Source organism: Equus quagga, chromosome 2, assembly GCF_021613505.1.
Source record: "Equus quagga isolate Etosha38 chromosome 2, UCLA_HA_Equagga_1.0, whole genome shotgun sequence".
NCBI classification, from domain to species: domain Eukaryota; kingdom Metazoa; phylum Chordata; class Mammalia; order Perissodactyla; family Equidae; genus Equus; species Equus quagga.
In genome coordinates this window covers 25,066,954-25,079,267 of record NC_060268.1, presented here as the reverse complement: position 1 = coordinate 25,079,267, position 12,314 = coordinate 25,066,954, and the positions used below count along the sequence as shown (strand labels likewise).

General features: G+C 49.4%; 2 protein-coding genes across 6 annotated transcripts in view; both read right to left on the bottom strand.

Moving 5' to 3' along the window:
* ACIN1 (apoptotic chromatin condensation inducer 1) overlaps nt 1-2,697 on the bottom strand; it is a 28,470-nt gene extending 25,773 nt beyond the window's left edge. For all 5 annotated transcript variants that reach the window (XM_046654743.1, XM_046654745.1, XM_046654744.1 and 2 more), the window contains exons 1-2: nt 2,357-2,697; nt 862-927 (exon numbers count right to left, since the gene is read on the bottom strand). In XM_046654743.1, coding sequence (XP_046510699.1) covers nt 862-927; nt 2,357-2,668 — 378 coding nt within the window. In that variant the 5' untranslated portion in view covers nt 2,669-2,697. The remainder of the gene's footprint in view (nt 1-861; nt 928-2,356) is intronic.
* Nucleotides 2,698-5,758: 3,061 nt separating this feature from the next.
* On the bottom strand, nt 5,759-10,400 carry CIROP (ciliated left-right organizer metallopeptidase). The gene is made up of 13 exons (XM_046652693.1): nt 10,103-10,400; nt 9,889-9,973; nt 9,746-9,797; nt 8,881-9,006; nt 8,587-8,671; nt 8,307-8,452; nt 8,055-8,229; nt 7,809-7,878; nt 7,638-7,734; nt 7,260-7,532; nt 6,823-7,052; nt 6,465-6,644; nt 5,759-5,969 (listed from the first exon to the last, which is right to left on the bottom strand). The coding sequence occupies exons 1-13, from the start codon at nt 10,398-10,400 to the stop codon at nt 5,759-5,761; spliced, it is 2,028 nt and encodes a 675-aa protein (XP_046508649.1).
* Nucleotides 10,401-12,314: the final 1,914 nt, after the last annotated feature.

Here is a 12,314-nt window from a genome sequence, read left to right as displayed (position 1 = left end):
CCTAACAAAGACCCGGATTTTTCCTTTAAGTGCATGACACACTATAATGAAAAGATTCTAAAAGCTGAAAAGAATCTTAAGAGATCATGCTAAGAATTTTAGTTTTTTTAAAAAAATTGTGGAATGATTTCTCCTAAAGAAATCTTACAGTAACTCAATATACAAAGCAGATAAAAGCAGACCCAACCTACTTTAACAGGAGAGCATGAACTCCTGCTCACTTGGAAAGAAGGCATCTTCCCTAGGAAGTCCCCAAAAGCAGCTCCACAAAAACCCCAAGAGAACAGCTATACGACTATGGATCTAGTCCAACCTTTTCTCATATTACATATAGGAGAATTGAGGAAACCAAGGTCTCCAAAGGTTAAGTTTCTTGCCCTAAGTAAAAGAGCAACTAATGATTTTTAGGAGTAACTGCATAGTTAGTATTAACACTAATAATGGTGGGTATTTCCAAAGGATGGAAGTTTTGGAAAATCTATGTCAACACAAGAGTTCTTGATCAGCAAGCATTTTCCTACACTGCCCTACTCATTGTCTACTTCATATCTACATTCAAAGACATCAACTACTTTTCCAAAATCAATGGCAAATAAATGACTTCAGATTCCTATACTACACTTAACTGGAGCCCCGTCTCTCTGCACACACCATTTCAAATACCAGAAATTAACTAACAGCTCCTCTGATTCTGTTCTTGAATCCTTTATTAGAATTCAACTGTCCTGGTATGAGAACATTTTTGACCCAGGGAAGTTAGGAAAATATTGGTGGGGAATTAAGCACCTAACATACAACACCATGTCCTTCCATGTGTCTGTTCATTCAAAGAGCCCACATCTAATGAACCTTCTTTCTTACCTGGGAATTTGGCTGGAATGCAGCATGGGGTGTTGAGTGTTTCTGTAAATTTTCTAGCATTAGAGCCTGGTATAGAGAAGGGCAAAAGTCAGAAACCAAGGGAAAAAACACCCACCCCTCCCCCAAGCTCTTCATTAAATGCAATGACTAACCAGACACACTCAAACTGTACTCCTTTTCCCGGCACCTAAAAGCCCTTTACTAATACTGTTCTCATTCATCTTCAGAAGACCCTTAAAGGTAGCCATGGTTACTGCTCCAAAATGTACAGATGCAGGCACACAGAGAAAATCAGTGACCTGGCAAAGCAATAAAATCAGTGACAGTGACAGAACCAGTACTATGATGCCTATTATCTTTTGCACTTCTGACTAGTGCCCCCTTCCCAATCTGGCCATGCAGGTAAAATCACTTCAAATACTCCAATCAGCTTCAAATACATGAAACCAACATGGGGCTGCTGATTTTGGCGTGATTGAATTACTTGGTCAAACAGTTACCCAAGACTAGATCTAGCTAAGTGAACGTGTATCGTTTCCAACAGAGTGGCACCTAGATTTATCAAATTTATAAAAATTTCAAAGAAAAGGCTACAGAACAAAATGACCACAGACTCTGTAAACTGTGGTCTGACCCAATCCTCACACACACAAGAAACCGTCAGCTTCTGTATAAGCAACGGTCTGCCAATTTAACCCTTGAGCCAACCCAGCCCTAATCTGTACTACCCACCACGTATCCTAACTAACCGTAATTAACACCAAGACATCCTCACCTTCTCTCCGTTTACACCACACGTATAGGTACACACAAATCACCCACCCCTCTCAAGACAATCCGATCTTAATCTCCTCAAACCGATTCAACACACCCAACGTATATCAAGCTGCCTGACGTCTCTCACCAATATTCACCAAACTCTTATCCACCCCAAACTGCTTCTGGATGCCCTATAAATTATTCACCCCTCTCTAAACAAGTCCCTTTGCGTCAAGTCTTCTCTTCATCTCACCTCCTAATCTAATCAAGCAGACATTTTACCCTACCCCAGTCCTATTCTTCCGGATACCGATACCAACCCCACCAAGCCCTCCGCCCAACCATACCCCTAACACCGACCCAGCCCAACTCGCCCCCCTCAGGCCAGCAACGCCGGTGGTTGTAGTGGGATTTAACTCCTTCTGCAGCGCATGCGCCGAAACCACAGACACAAACAAGGAGCGGGTGGGGGAAGGAGGAAGGAGCTTAAGACACTCCGGGAGAGTAGCGCGCACCCTCCCATTTTGGGCTCGCGCCGCTGCCGTTAAGGCGGGAACCGGCGCTATCTCTGTTCCAGCGCGAGCCTCCCCAACCCCCGTGCGCGCGGATCCGGAGGCTCGCGCTGGCGGCCTGAGCGAGCTCGCGCCGAGCCCGGATACTGCGCCTGCGCCGCGGCAGAGACTCGTCTCTACCGGGTCCGCTCCCCTCCGACACCCCAGCAACGCCGTCTCCTCACCCCTTTGAGCCGCTTGACCAGGGCACTCTTTTGCCCGCTCTTGGCTAGGCCTCGCTGCTCCAGCGCGGCCTTCAGGTCGGTCACCCGCAGCGCCTGAAGAGGCTTCCCGTCCAGAGTCACCTCCTCCAGCTCCGCCATCTTGCGTGAGGTACTCGGGTCCGTCCCGACGGCTTCGGGCATCTTCGGTAATTTCCGCCAACGCCCTTCGAACGTACTGAGCCGACCCCGCCCACTGCCATAGTCAACCCCTCGATTACCACTCAGAACTCCCCGGATTCCTCCGGAACTGCTCGGGTATTTCCGTCTCCACATCGGCACCAATCGGTTCTTTCCATCCACCCAGCCTCTCCCCCTCCTTCGCCCTGCTTTCAGAGCTCGGTTATCTTCGTCGTACCGAGGCTTTGAATCGAATCTGTTCGGAAGCCCTCGACTCTGGCATAACCATAATCGGGGTTACTCGGCTATCTCCGGACCTAGGGCTGAGGCGCTGAGGCGCTAAGGCGCTTGGGTGTTTGGGGCTGGTCCGGGAGCGGAAGTGCGTGGGCTGCCCGGCTGGCCCTGCTTTGGGTTTTCAGGAAACATGGAAGCGGCTGCTGTAGTCGGAGTCTAAGTTCTCTTGTGACGGTCTCCCGGTGCCCTGTGAGAAGAAAAGGGAGGTAAGCGGGGTAGAAGTCCCTCCCTGGGCCGGGCCAGACTCGGGGTGTGCGGGTTACCCTGGTAGGGCAAGCCTCCTGCTCTCTTCCCTGCGGAAACAGCTGCCGCCTCCCATCCGCTGAATCCCCGTCGCTCCCGTCTAAGGCTGCGTTGCTCCTTGGGACCTCGGAATGCCAGGCTCCGTGGCTTGTAAAGGGGCAAGTGGCAGCGCCGTGTGTTTGGACCCACACTGTGAACTAGTTCGTGATCATTGAACTTGAGTTTGCCGTGGAAGCCATGTCGCAAGACTTGGAAAAAGTTCTTCGTTTCTCCGAATGAGGGAGTAAAGTTCCTTCAGGAGGAATTGCTTTTTGTAGGGCCATTGTGAAAAAGGCAGCCACCCTGGACTGTGTTGGTACTGAACTGATGTTAGTTGCCTAGAGGTTCCTTTCTTTGTCACTACAAATACTCCAACTTGCAGCAGAAGAAACACAAACAGTAAAATAGGTCATAGACAAGTAGTTTCAGGTTTTCATTGTTAGAAATTCACACTGTGGGACTCGAGAACTATTCAAGTTGGCTGACCATCCAGTTGTATTAGTGATGCAAATCACTGTCGGCGTCAACAGGCATTTATAACAGACGTTAAGGAAAATTGTTCTAAGACATGAATTGCCGCACACCTACAGCAGTATAACACTTGTCAGATCCCTAAGCCACCAAACCAACTAGACTCTTTTTTCAGTCTTGAACAAACACGTGGCTTCACCTGTTTTTCTTACTGTGTTATTTTATTTTGGGAGAGGCGCCCTCACTCTGCTCTTTAATTTTTCCTGTGGCTTTACAGGAAATGTAAGGAAGTAATGGATGTTATGAAGTTCTTGGCGTATTTCAGATGCTCTATGCACATTGCCAAGAAGCCTCTTTCATCATATATGAAGTTTTTTCTTGTTTTTCCCACTGTTGCTAGCTCTGGAATGATTAGCCTCTAGGCCCTGAGCAGTTGCATGCACTAGATTTAAACATATACCTTTTTTCATTTAGGGAGGAGGTAGTGGACCAACATTAATCATGGTTTTTTTTCTTTACTCGACCTGGAACATAGAAGTAGGCAGGAGAGAATAAGTAAGAAATGTGTTGGTTATTTTTAGATTCTTTATAAGAGTGATGGCGGGAAGCAGTGGTTGGGGCGGGTTTGAAAAAGGGAGAGGAAGGTTGGCATAGATGAAATGAAGTTATTCTTGGGTGACTTCTCTAAAGTAGTTGGATGATAGTCTAAATAAAGGACTCTGCTGTTTTCCTATAGATCGAATTGGTGAAAACTAATTTTCTTTGTAAATGCTGATTGACGTGATAAGATTCCTTGTTGTTGGGAAGTTGTACTTTGTTCTGTTTAGAGAGTACATAACAGTGCTTTTCTGTTTCAGGATGCCACTGGAGTCATCTTCCTCTTCAATACCGCTCTCCTTCCCTTCTCCCTTACCCTCGGTGCCAGACAATATTACTAACTCTTCCCCTCCCCCAATGTCTTACGTCACTTCCCAGGAGATGAAGTGTATTCTTCACTGGTTTGCCAGTTGGTCAGGTCCCCAGCGTGAACGTTTCCTACAGGACCTGGTAGCTAAGGCAGTGCCAGGAAAATTACAGCCACTGCTGGAAGGTCTGGAGCAGCTTAGTGTGTCTGGAGCAAACCGACCACCTTGTATCTTTGAGTGCCAGCTACGTCTTTGGGATCAGTGGTTTCGAGGTTGGGCAGAGCAGGAGCGCAATGAATTTGTCAGGCAGCTGGAGGTCAGTGAGCCAGACTTCGTGGCAAAGTTTTACCAAGCAGTGGCTGCTACAGCTGGTAAAGACTGATAGGCATTAAAATCAAAGAATATAACCACAGCTGTTGGAGCCAAGGCCACAACTATACAATGAGAAGTTCAAATGTGTCACTTAAAGGTCTGGGGATGGTACCCCGATCAGCTGACTGAACTCACTGACCAGTACAGGCCTGGTTACTTCAACATTAACAGCCTATCAACTGGACTCCTGGTGTACATGTTCTCCATCTAAGCAAATCCAGATCAGCCATCTGCCTCCTAGCTTGCTTCTTTGCAAGCGACAGACCCTGAAGAATTTAATGGCTTCTTTTGTAACTATAACCAAAGGAACCTACACTTTATAACTCAAGCCTACTGCTGGCCCATGGGGGGTTTAAAGTAGAGCCCTCCTCCTCCAGAAACAAGAGAGAAGGATAATAGGAAGTCACGTTTTGTAACTTAGCTGGATTCAGATGACTGGCTTCACCACTCTTACCAGAGTCTGGCATAATTATGTGACATCCCATCCACCAGCTTTCCTAGTGATGATTCAGTAAAATTATGGAAAAATCAGAAGAGGGAGATAATTGGTTACTACACACTTCTCCATACTGATGTTTGTTTGACTCCAAATAGCAGTGACTTTTTTTCTAAAGCATATTTGCTGTCCTTGGAGCTGGTAGCAGATGTCCCTATTCTGTAAATTTGCTCTACAACAATGTGAAAACAAGTGACACTCTTTACAGGTTACAGAGTTTATTTTTTTCTATCAAAATAAAGAATGAATCTTCAAAACCATGAGTCTCTACTTCTTTTTCATTGCAAAGCTAATATAAAGTTGATATCCAGAGAAGGGCACTCTGAGAAAAGTAGAACTTAAGTGTAGACAATAGATCAACTTTCCATCTGGGTGTCTCCCAAGAAAATAATCTCTGTCCTGCCTCCCACCATGCTCTGGGTAATATCACACCTCCCTCATTCCTCCAGCTGGGCTCCTTGTTGTGCTTTGGAGCCCTGGTGAATGGTAAGGGGCAGATGGTCCCACCTGAAGAGTAGCTCGTTTCTTATAGGCCACTGTTCCCAGTGCACCCACTAGGAGAAGCAGCATTAGGCAGAGTCCCATGGACAGACCTACATAGGTCATGGAAGGATTATGGTCCGAGGTAACCAGAAACCTGGGAACATAGAGGTAATATTTGGCCTGGAATAATGCCCAAGCTTAGGAGGTGAAGGGCTTTACCTTTATTGTAATACAAAGAACTCATGAAACCCTGCTTCATCCAAACAGCCAAACAGGAAATCAGTAAGAGGAAATATAGAACCTAAAAGTAGGAATAAGACCAAGATCCAAGTCTTCCAGCAACTTAAGTTTTTGGAAGGTGACCTAACTAGACATTGAGGGAAGTGGCTTAAGGAAAGAGACTATGCTGTTTAGGTTGCTAGACATGGTGCCTGGGTAGTGCTTAAGAAAGGAAGGGCACTAGGATCCCTATGGCCTAGAGATGGGGGAACTCCATTATTGTGGGAGGGAGAGGTGGCCCTGTTAGGGATCCTTCTGAAATAATAAATAGTCTTGTCTAGGACAGTATACACATAAGTGAGTGCTTAATAAATGTAATTTCAAACATCTAGAGTCCAGGAATTTGAAGGAAAATTATTTGGAATATTACTTGCTGTGTTCTGTGGTAAAGCTGGCTCCTCCATAATATACTTCTAGAGGCTGCTTCTGGAGAGTCAGGGTCAAGGTCCTGTGCAGCATACCAACCGAAGGCCCTTGACAGCCAGGGGACTTCCACATATGCACAGTGAACAGCAGGCTAGTGGTAATCAAGGGGCCATGGAAGTAGCACCTAAGTGGACATTTGGATCTCTTAATGGAGGGACAGTCCCTGGAAGAGTCCATCTCATGACACGTGCAGGCTTAGGAGTGGGATAGCAGGAAGTCTTCTGAGGACAGTTATGAAGTAAAGGATGTAAGCATTTTCCCTAGCCCATTGTATAAAGCCTCAGCCTGAATCGTCCCTTTACCTGCCAGTGCCTCCTCTGCTCACCAGAGCCTGTAGGACTGCTTCAGTCAACTCTTCTCGCTCTTCCTTCCCCAGAGAGTGGTCTGGGGGCCCAGCTAATCCTAAAGCCAGCTGGAAAACCAGGTCTTGGGTTGAAGGACTGACAGGTGGGGAAGTAGCAGCATCGATACCTCCGTTAGTCTGACACAGCCGACCCCGGGGACAGAAGAGAAGACCATAGTACCCAGGTATCTGCAAGGAAATGCGCAGCAGGGTGTAGTTATAGCATCAGTTACTTGCTCAAGCCCTCCTTCTAAGGAAAATGTACAGTCTACGTCAGAGTCATGGACTCAGTGGGTACTTGGTAAAAAGAAAAACAACATCGAAGCAGGGATAGTATCACCATATGAGCATTTCTTTTTGCCCGTGTGCTGTGGCTCTTTCACGTGTGACACGCACCTGAATAGCCTTTCCTGGAAGGCATGAGGCCCAGGGTGAGCCCTCTGCCTGCACCTTGTATGCTCCCCTCTCTGTGCAATGATGTAAGTAGCAGCGGCCTGCGAGCTCCACTTCCTTCGGGGGTGGGATCTGAGAGGGTTGCCTGGTCTTTTCCCCAGGGAGCAGTTGTGAAGTGAGGTTGGCAAGGAAGCAACGACTCTGGAAATGGTAGATCTCCCCATGGGGATTCTCTGCCCCAGGCGGGACTCCATTTTCCTTCTTCCAGCATTCACTCTGAAGGGCAGGGCAGAAGAGGGAAGAGTGTTTGTCTGGATGTTGTAGAAGTTGACTCCTCTCTAGGCCCACTCAGTTTCATTCTCTGTTCTCTAGTCCACTCACCCCATTGGCCAAGGGCTTGAACATGCGGCAGCCTTCCAGCGTGGGGTCTGAGGAGCAGCTTCCCTTGTCCAGGTGCAGGTAGTGGCAGCCCAGCCCACTGTGTGGAAGGGATGGTAGTGTGACAAGGGGATCACTGACAGCTGGACAGCCCCTCAACCGCTCTGCACACACCTGCCAGTACAGAAGAAGTCTGAGGAGTCGGTCCCACAGGTGGTCACCAGGCCAAATTCCAGGCCAGATCCTGCTTGAGAGATAGGACGAGAGAGAAAGAACCCTCAGAACAAAGAGAGCCCCAAACATCCTTCAGTGCCGGCTATGCTTACAGCTTCAGTTACACCTGAACAGCAGACAATCTTCTCCAATCTCTCTCTGACTTGGGTCATGAGTGCCCCTCTGCAGTTCCCCCTGATTTCTCACCCTGGCCCCACAAAAGCTCCTCGGCAGCACTGTGGTTGACTTGGTACCAGCCTGAGTCTTTGAAGGCAGCCAGGGTGATAGGGTCGAGTCGAGTGCGCTGGGCACCATCGAAGGTGGCAATCATCACAGAGCCTTGGAGCAGCCGGGCCTCCCAGTGTGAAGACAGTGGGCCCTGCTGGAGGAGGTAGCTGGTTGCCACCAGCTACTCCCTCCACCTTCCATCCCCGCCCCGCAAGGTATTCTCATTCTCACCTCTTCTTCCAAGGGGACCCCTGGTGAGACCCCTAGCACTCCCAAGTGTTTGGCCAGGCTGCGGCTAACAGTTGGGGTGGTGAGAAGCAGCTGTCCCCACTCATCTCGCCTTGTCACTTGTTGCCTTGTAGAACAGTTCTCTTTAACTGAGTCGCGCAAGGGGAGAAGGCAATATGAGGAGAGGAAATCTTAGGAAGGGTGAGGTAGAATTAGAAGGAAGGAGGTCATGAGATAGTAGTGATTCCCTCTGGTTGACCTTGTGGGAAGACCTCTCCTTTACCACTGGGTCCTGAGGGGCAATCCCGCCACTTCTTGAAGAGCTGTCCAGAGAAACCCAGGGCGTGGAGCAATTCATGTAGTGTAGCCTAAGGACAAATGGCACAGAGAAAGGAAGACTGGATTTGCAGCGGGATTGACCAGCCTCTCTGTGGCCCCTCTGCCCAGTCAGCTGTTCTTAGAGCTTGAGGCAGCTTCTATTCCATCCTTGGTAGGTCCTGCCACTTCATGGGAAGCTGGGTGACCTGCCCCCCTCCCCAACCTGTTTGCTTCTTCCCATTCATCATGCAGCAGTCACCATAACGATGTCACTATGGCTGAGGCTGGGCCTGGTGAGATGTTGGGCACAGAAGACAATGGTACCAGCAAGGGGTCTGTCTTCTGAGTCCAGCTGGCAGCAGGCGGCATAGGCTATGATAGATGGCTGTGGATGGGTCCAGACAAAGTAGGGGCGGAAAGGAGGGAAGTGAGGTAGAAAGAAGAAGAAGAAGAAATCTTCCTGAAAATGCAGGCCCAGGGAACTCGGCAGGGTGGGACCAAGGGATGGCTTGGGGAACGGTTTTTAGCCCCCTCCCAAACTTCATCAGCATGCCCCAAGTTACCCCAAATAAGTACAATTTAATAAAAACTTCTTTTATGCTCCCTCTCCCTTCCCGTGATATTTAAGATCAAGATAGGCAGAGCAGGGAAAAGGGATCTGATTTGAACCTCACCTCTCGATGGCACTTGGAAGTGTGGGCAACCCGCACGTACAGGAGAAAATCAGTGTTTTGGACCCCAGGCCCATCTGGCTGGACAAGTTGTGGGGGACCCGCCTCCGGCCACAAGGCATAACCACGGAGATGGGCATCGGGGATCTGGCCAGGGGTGGAATGTAGCATCTAATTTAGCAGATGGACTGGGAGACAGTGCAGTAGGACACTTGGTACCAGGAGTGAGGGGCAGAGAGTCTCTTTAACCTGCCTTAGTGCCACCTAGGCAGCTGGTTAGAATACGGAGTCCTCCCCCAACCCGTCTCTGATCTAAGAAACTGCCGGGGGAGAGGGGCCTCAGGAATCTGCACTGTCAGGAAGCACATCAAGTAATTTAGATGCTGGTGGTCTTGGAGAGGTCTAGGCAGCCTAGAAATCTTCAGATCCCCGGATCTGAGACGTTTCTCTCACCTTTGCCCCCAGGCAAGTCTCTCCTTTGTACCCTGGGTTCAAGAGGCTGCACCTGCCAAGAATGAATATCTGTAGGTGAGCTGGAGATGTTTCTGGGGACCCCTGAAGAGGTACTGTACACATTCTCAATGACATGAACTCACCTGTGGTAGTTTGGGGCATCTGGGTCTCCCCAGACAGCATGGCAGTACTGTGCAGGGTCTCGACTCAGAAGCAGGGGTCCTCGAACTGGAAGGACTTAATGAGATGAGAGGTCAATTTCACCTCAACATCTTAGAGTTCCAGTTCTTTCTGTGGTGGTCTTCCTCCCTAGCCCTCTGCTTGTCAGCCCTCCCTGACTCCTGTTCCCTCACTCACCTGCTAGGACACCCTGGAGTCGCTGAGCGGCCTCTCTCACTGCAGCCAGGGCTCGAGATCCCCCTTTCATCCCGTCTCCCTCAGGATCCCAAGCTCCATCTGATACAGGATCTCCTATGTAGCAGGTTTGGATTCGGAGGGGTTGAGGATCACGCGAGCCAGGGAGGATGAGGGAGGAGGAGCGGAAGTTTAGAGGAAGTTGGGAGAAAGGGGGCCTGAGAAGCCTCACAGACTGCTGTGTCTCGTCGTGTAGACATCTGCTCGTGGCAGCTCCCAGGAGCAGCAGCAGCAGCAGCATCTTCAAGGGTCTCTCCAGAGTCTGCCCTGGATCCTGTCTGTGGCTCCCTTTTTCCCCTGCCTCGCTTCTTCTGGCTTTCCTCTCTTTACCACCTCTCTCCATAGCCCTCCACTGCTCCTGCTTATGTTTTCAAGATTTGAGTGTTGTTGACTAAATCTACAGTTCCTGCCAGGAGGTTGGATGTGAACCACGGGCCAAAGCTTTCTCTCAGGGGGGCAGAAATCGGGAAGGGTGGGGGGAGGGGCGGGCAGTGTCATTCTGGAGGCCTCAACTGACCTTCCCCAAGAGGAGCCTGCCTCGTCTATGGAGGAACTCTCCTAACCATCTTCCATCTCTCATCCTCACTCCCCTGCCGTTCTGAGTGGACAACCTCGAAACCTTCCCAGAACTAAAATATTGATGTTATCATAGTGGTTTGTCTGTGTGTGTGTGGGGGGGGACTCTTTGCTTTATAGGTGCTTGCCTATCACTGGAGATGGGCAAACAGGGCTTCTGCACTTCACTGGCCTCATATTGCCTCTGGGTGGACTCTAAACCAGCAGAGGTCTCTCCAGCAACTGGGTAGGGCACTTCGTAGGTGCTCTACAAACACATGTCGGTTGACTGACACTTCCTATGAAAGGCTGTTGTGTTAGTTCTGTGAACCTTCACAGAAGCCACTTACAGGCATGCTGTGGAGGGAAAGCAAACTCTTAAAATGGACATTAATAGAAGATGTTCAAAGACGTTCTCGCGGAACTCTCGGAACTCCCTTTATTTTCATTGCTCATGCTGTGCTTTCACATCCTGCTTCCCTGCCTGGACACCCCTCCTTCCGGGCTGGCCTGGCTAATTCCTGCCTTCCCTGTGATTACTCTAGGAAGCCTTTCTTAGCACCTCCTGCCTACGTTTCACACCTGCCTGTGGGGGAGAGGCCTCTCCCTTTCCTAACACAACACTTGTCATCCTCTGTTATAATTGTTGGCTTAGTGGCTCTCCCTCCACATCCTGGACTCCTTCAGGATGAGCCGCTTCCTGGGGGCAGCTGTGTCCACAGCACTAGGCACAGCCCAGAGGGCCTCGTCTTCAGGTTGAGGATGAAGGAACAGAACCCAACCCTGTCACTTAAGTTTGGAAGAGGCAGGTCAGGGCTGAAATGACATAAGGCAACAAAGCCAATCAGTACAGACAAGGACTAGAGCTTAGAGAAGGACTGCTGACTTCCTAGGAGGCTGGGTTTTATACTTTTACCTTCCAGAGCTGTGGCTGGAACTACTGATGACAAGGGAGGCATCCAAACTGGAGCCAAACCAACCCTGCTGCCATCTGTCTGCGTCGCTCTGGCCAAGTGCCTCAGTGTTCCCGTTTGCAAAATGGGGATGATTGTACTCACCTGACGTGGTTGTTATGAGGAGTAAGTGAATATCTCAGTAAAGTGCGGGAAACAGTGTCTGGTTCACAGTAAGTACTAGGTAGAGAGGACACATTCTACAGACATTTGAACTCAGTGGAGGACTAGTCTGTTCTTATGAACATGTGCACAAATCTTTAGGGGACTCTTGTCCTTTCTCTAAACCAACCTAGTCTTTTTCTCCAAGTGTCAGAAACCCAGAAACCTTTTTTTGTCCTGGCTGGACCGGCCCAACGTGGGTATAAAACCTCCTGGTCAGGATTTGTGTGGTAGATTCCAGTCTGTCTCCAGGTTTTTCGGCCGGCGTCTGCAGCTGCTCGTGATGCTTTGCTGCCCCCTTGTGGCCGTGCTGAGCTAGGGCGGGCCCCTGCAGGGGGAGGGGCTCATCCTAACGACACATGCGTGCAGAACTTCGTACCTTCCAGAGAAGCAGCACAAGAAACACCTTGTGTTCGTTCTGCTGAAATACCTCTCTCCTGCCTTTGCCTGGTAAATTCTTCCACATCTTTTAAGATCCAGCTGAG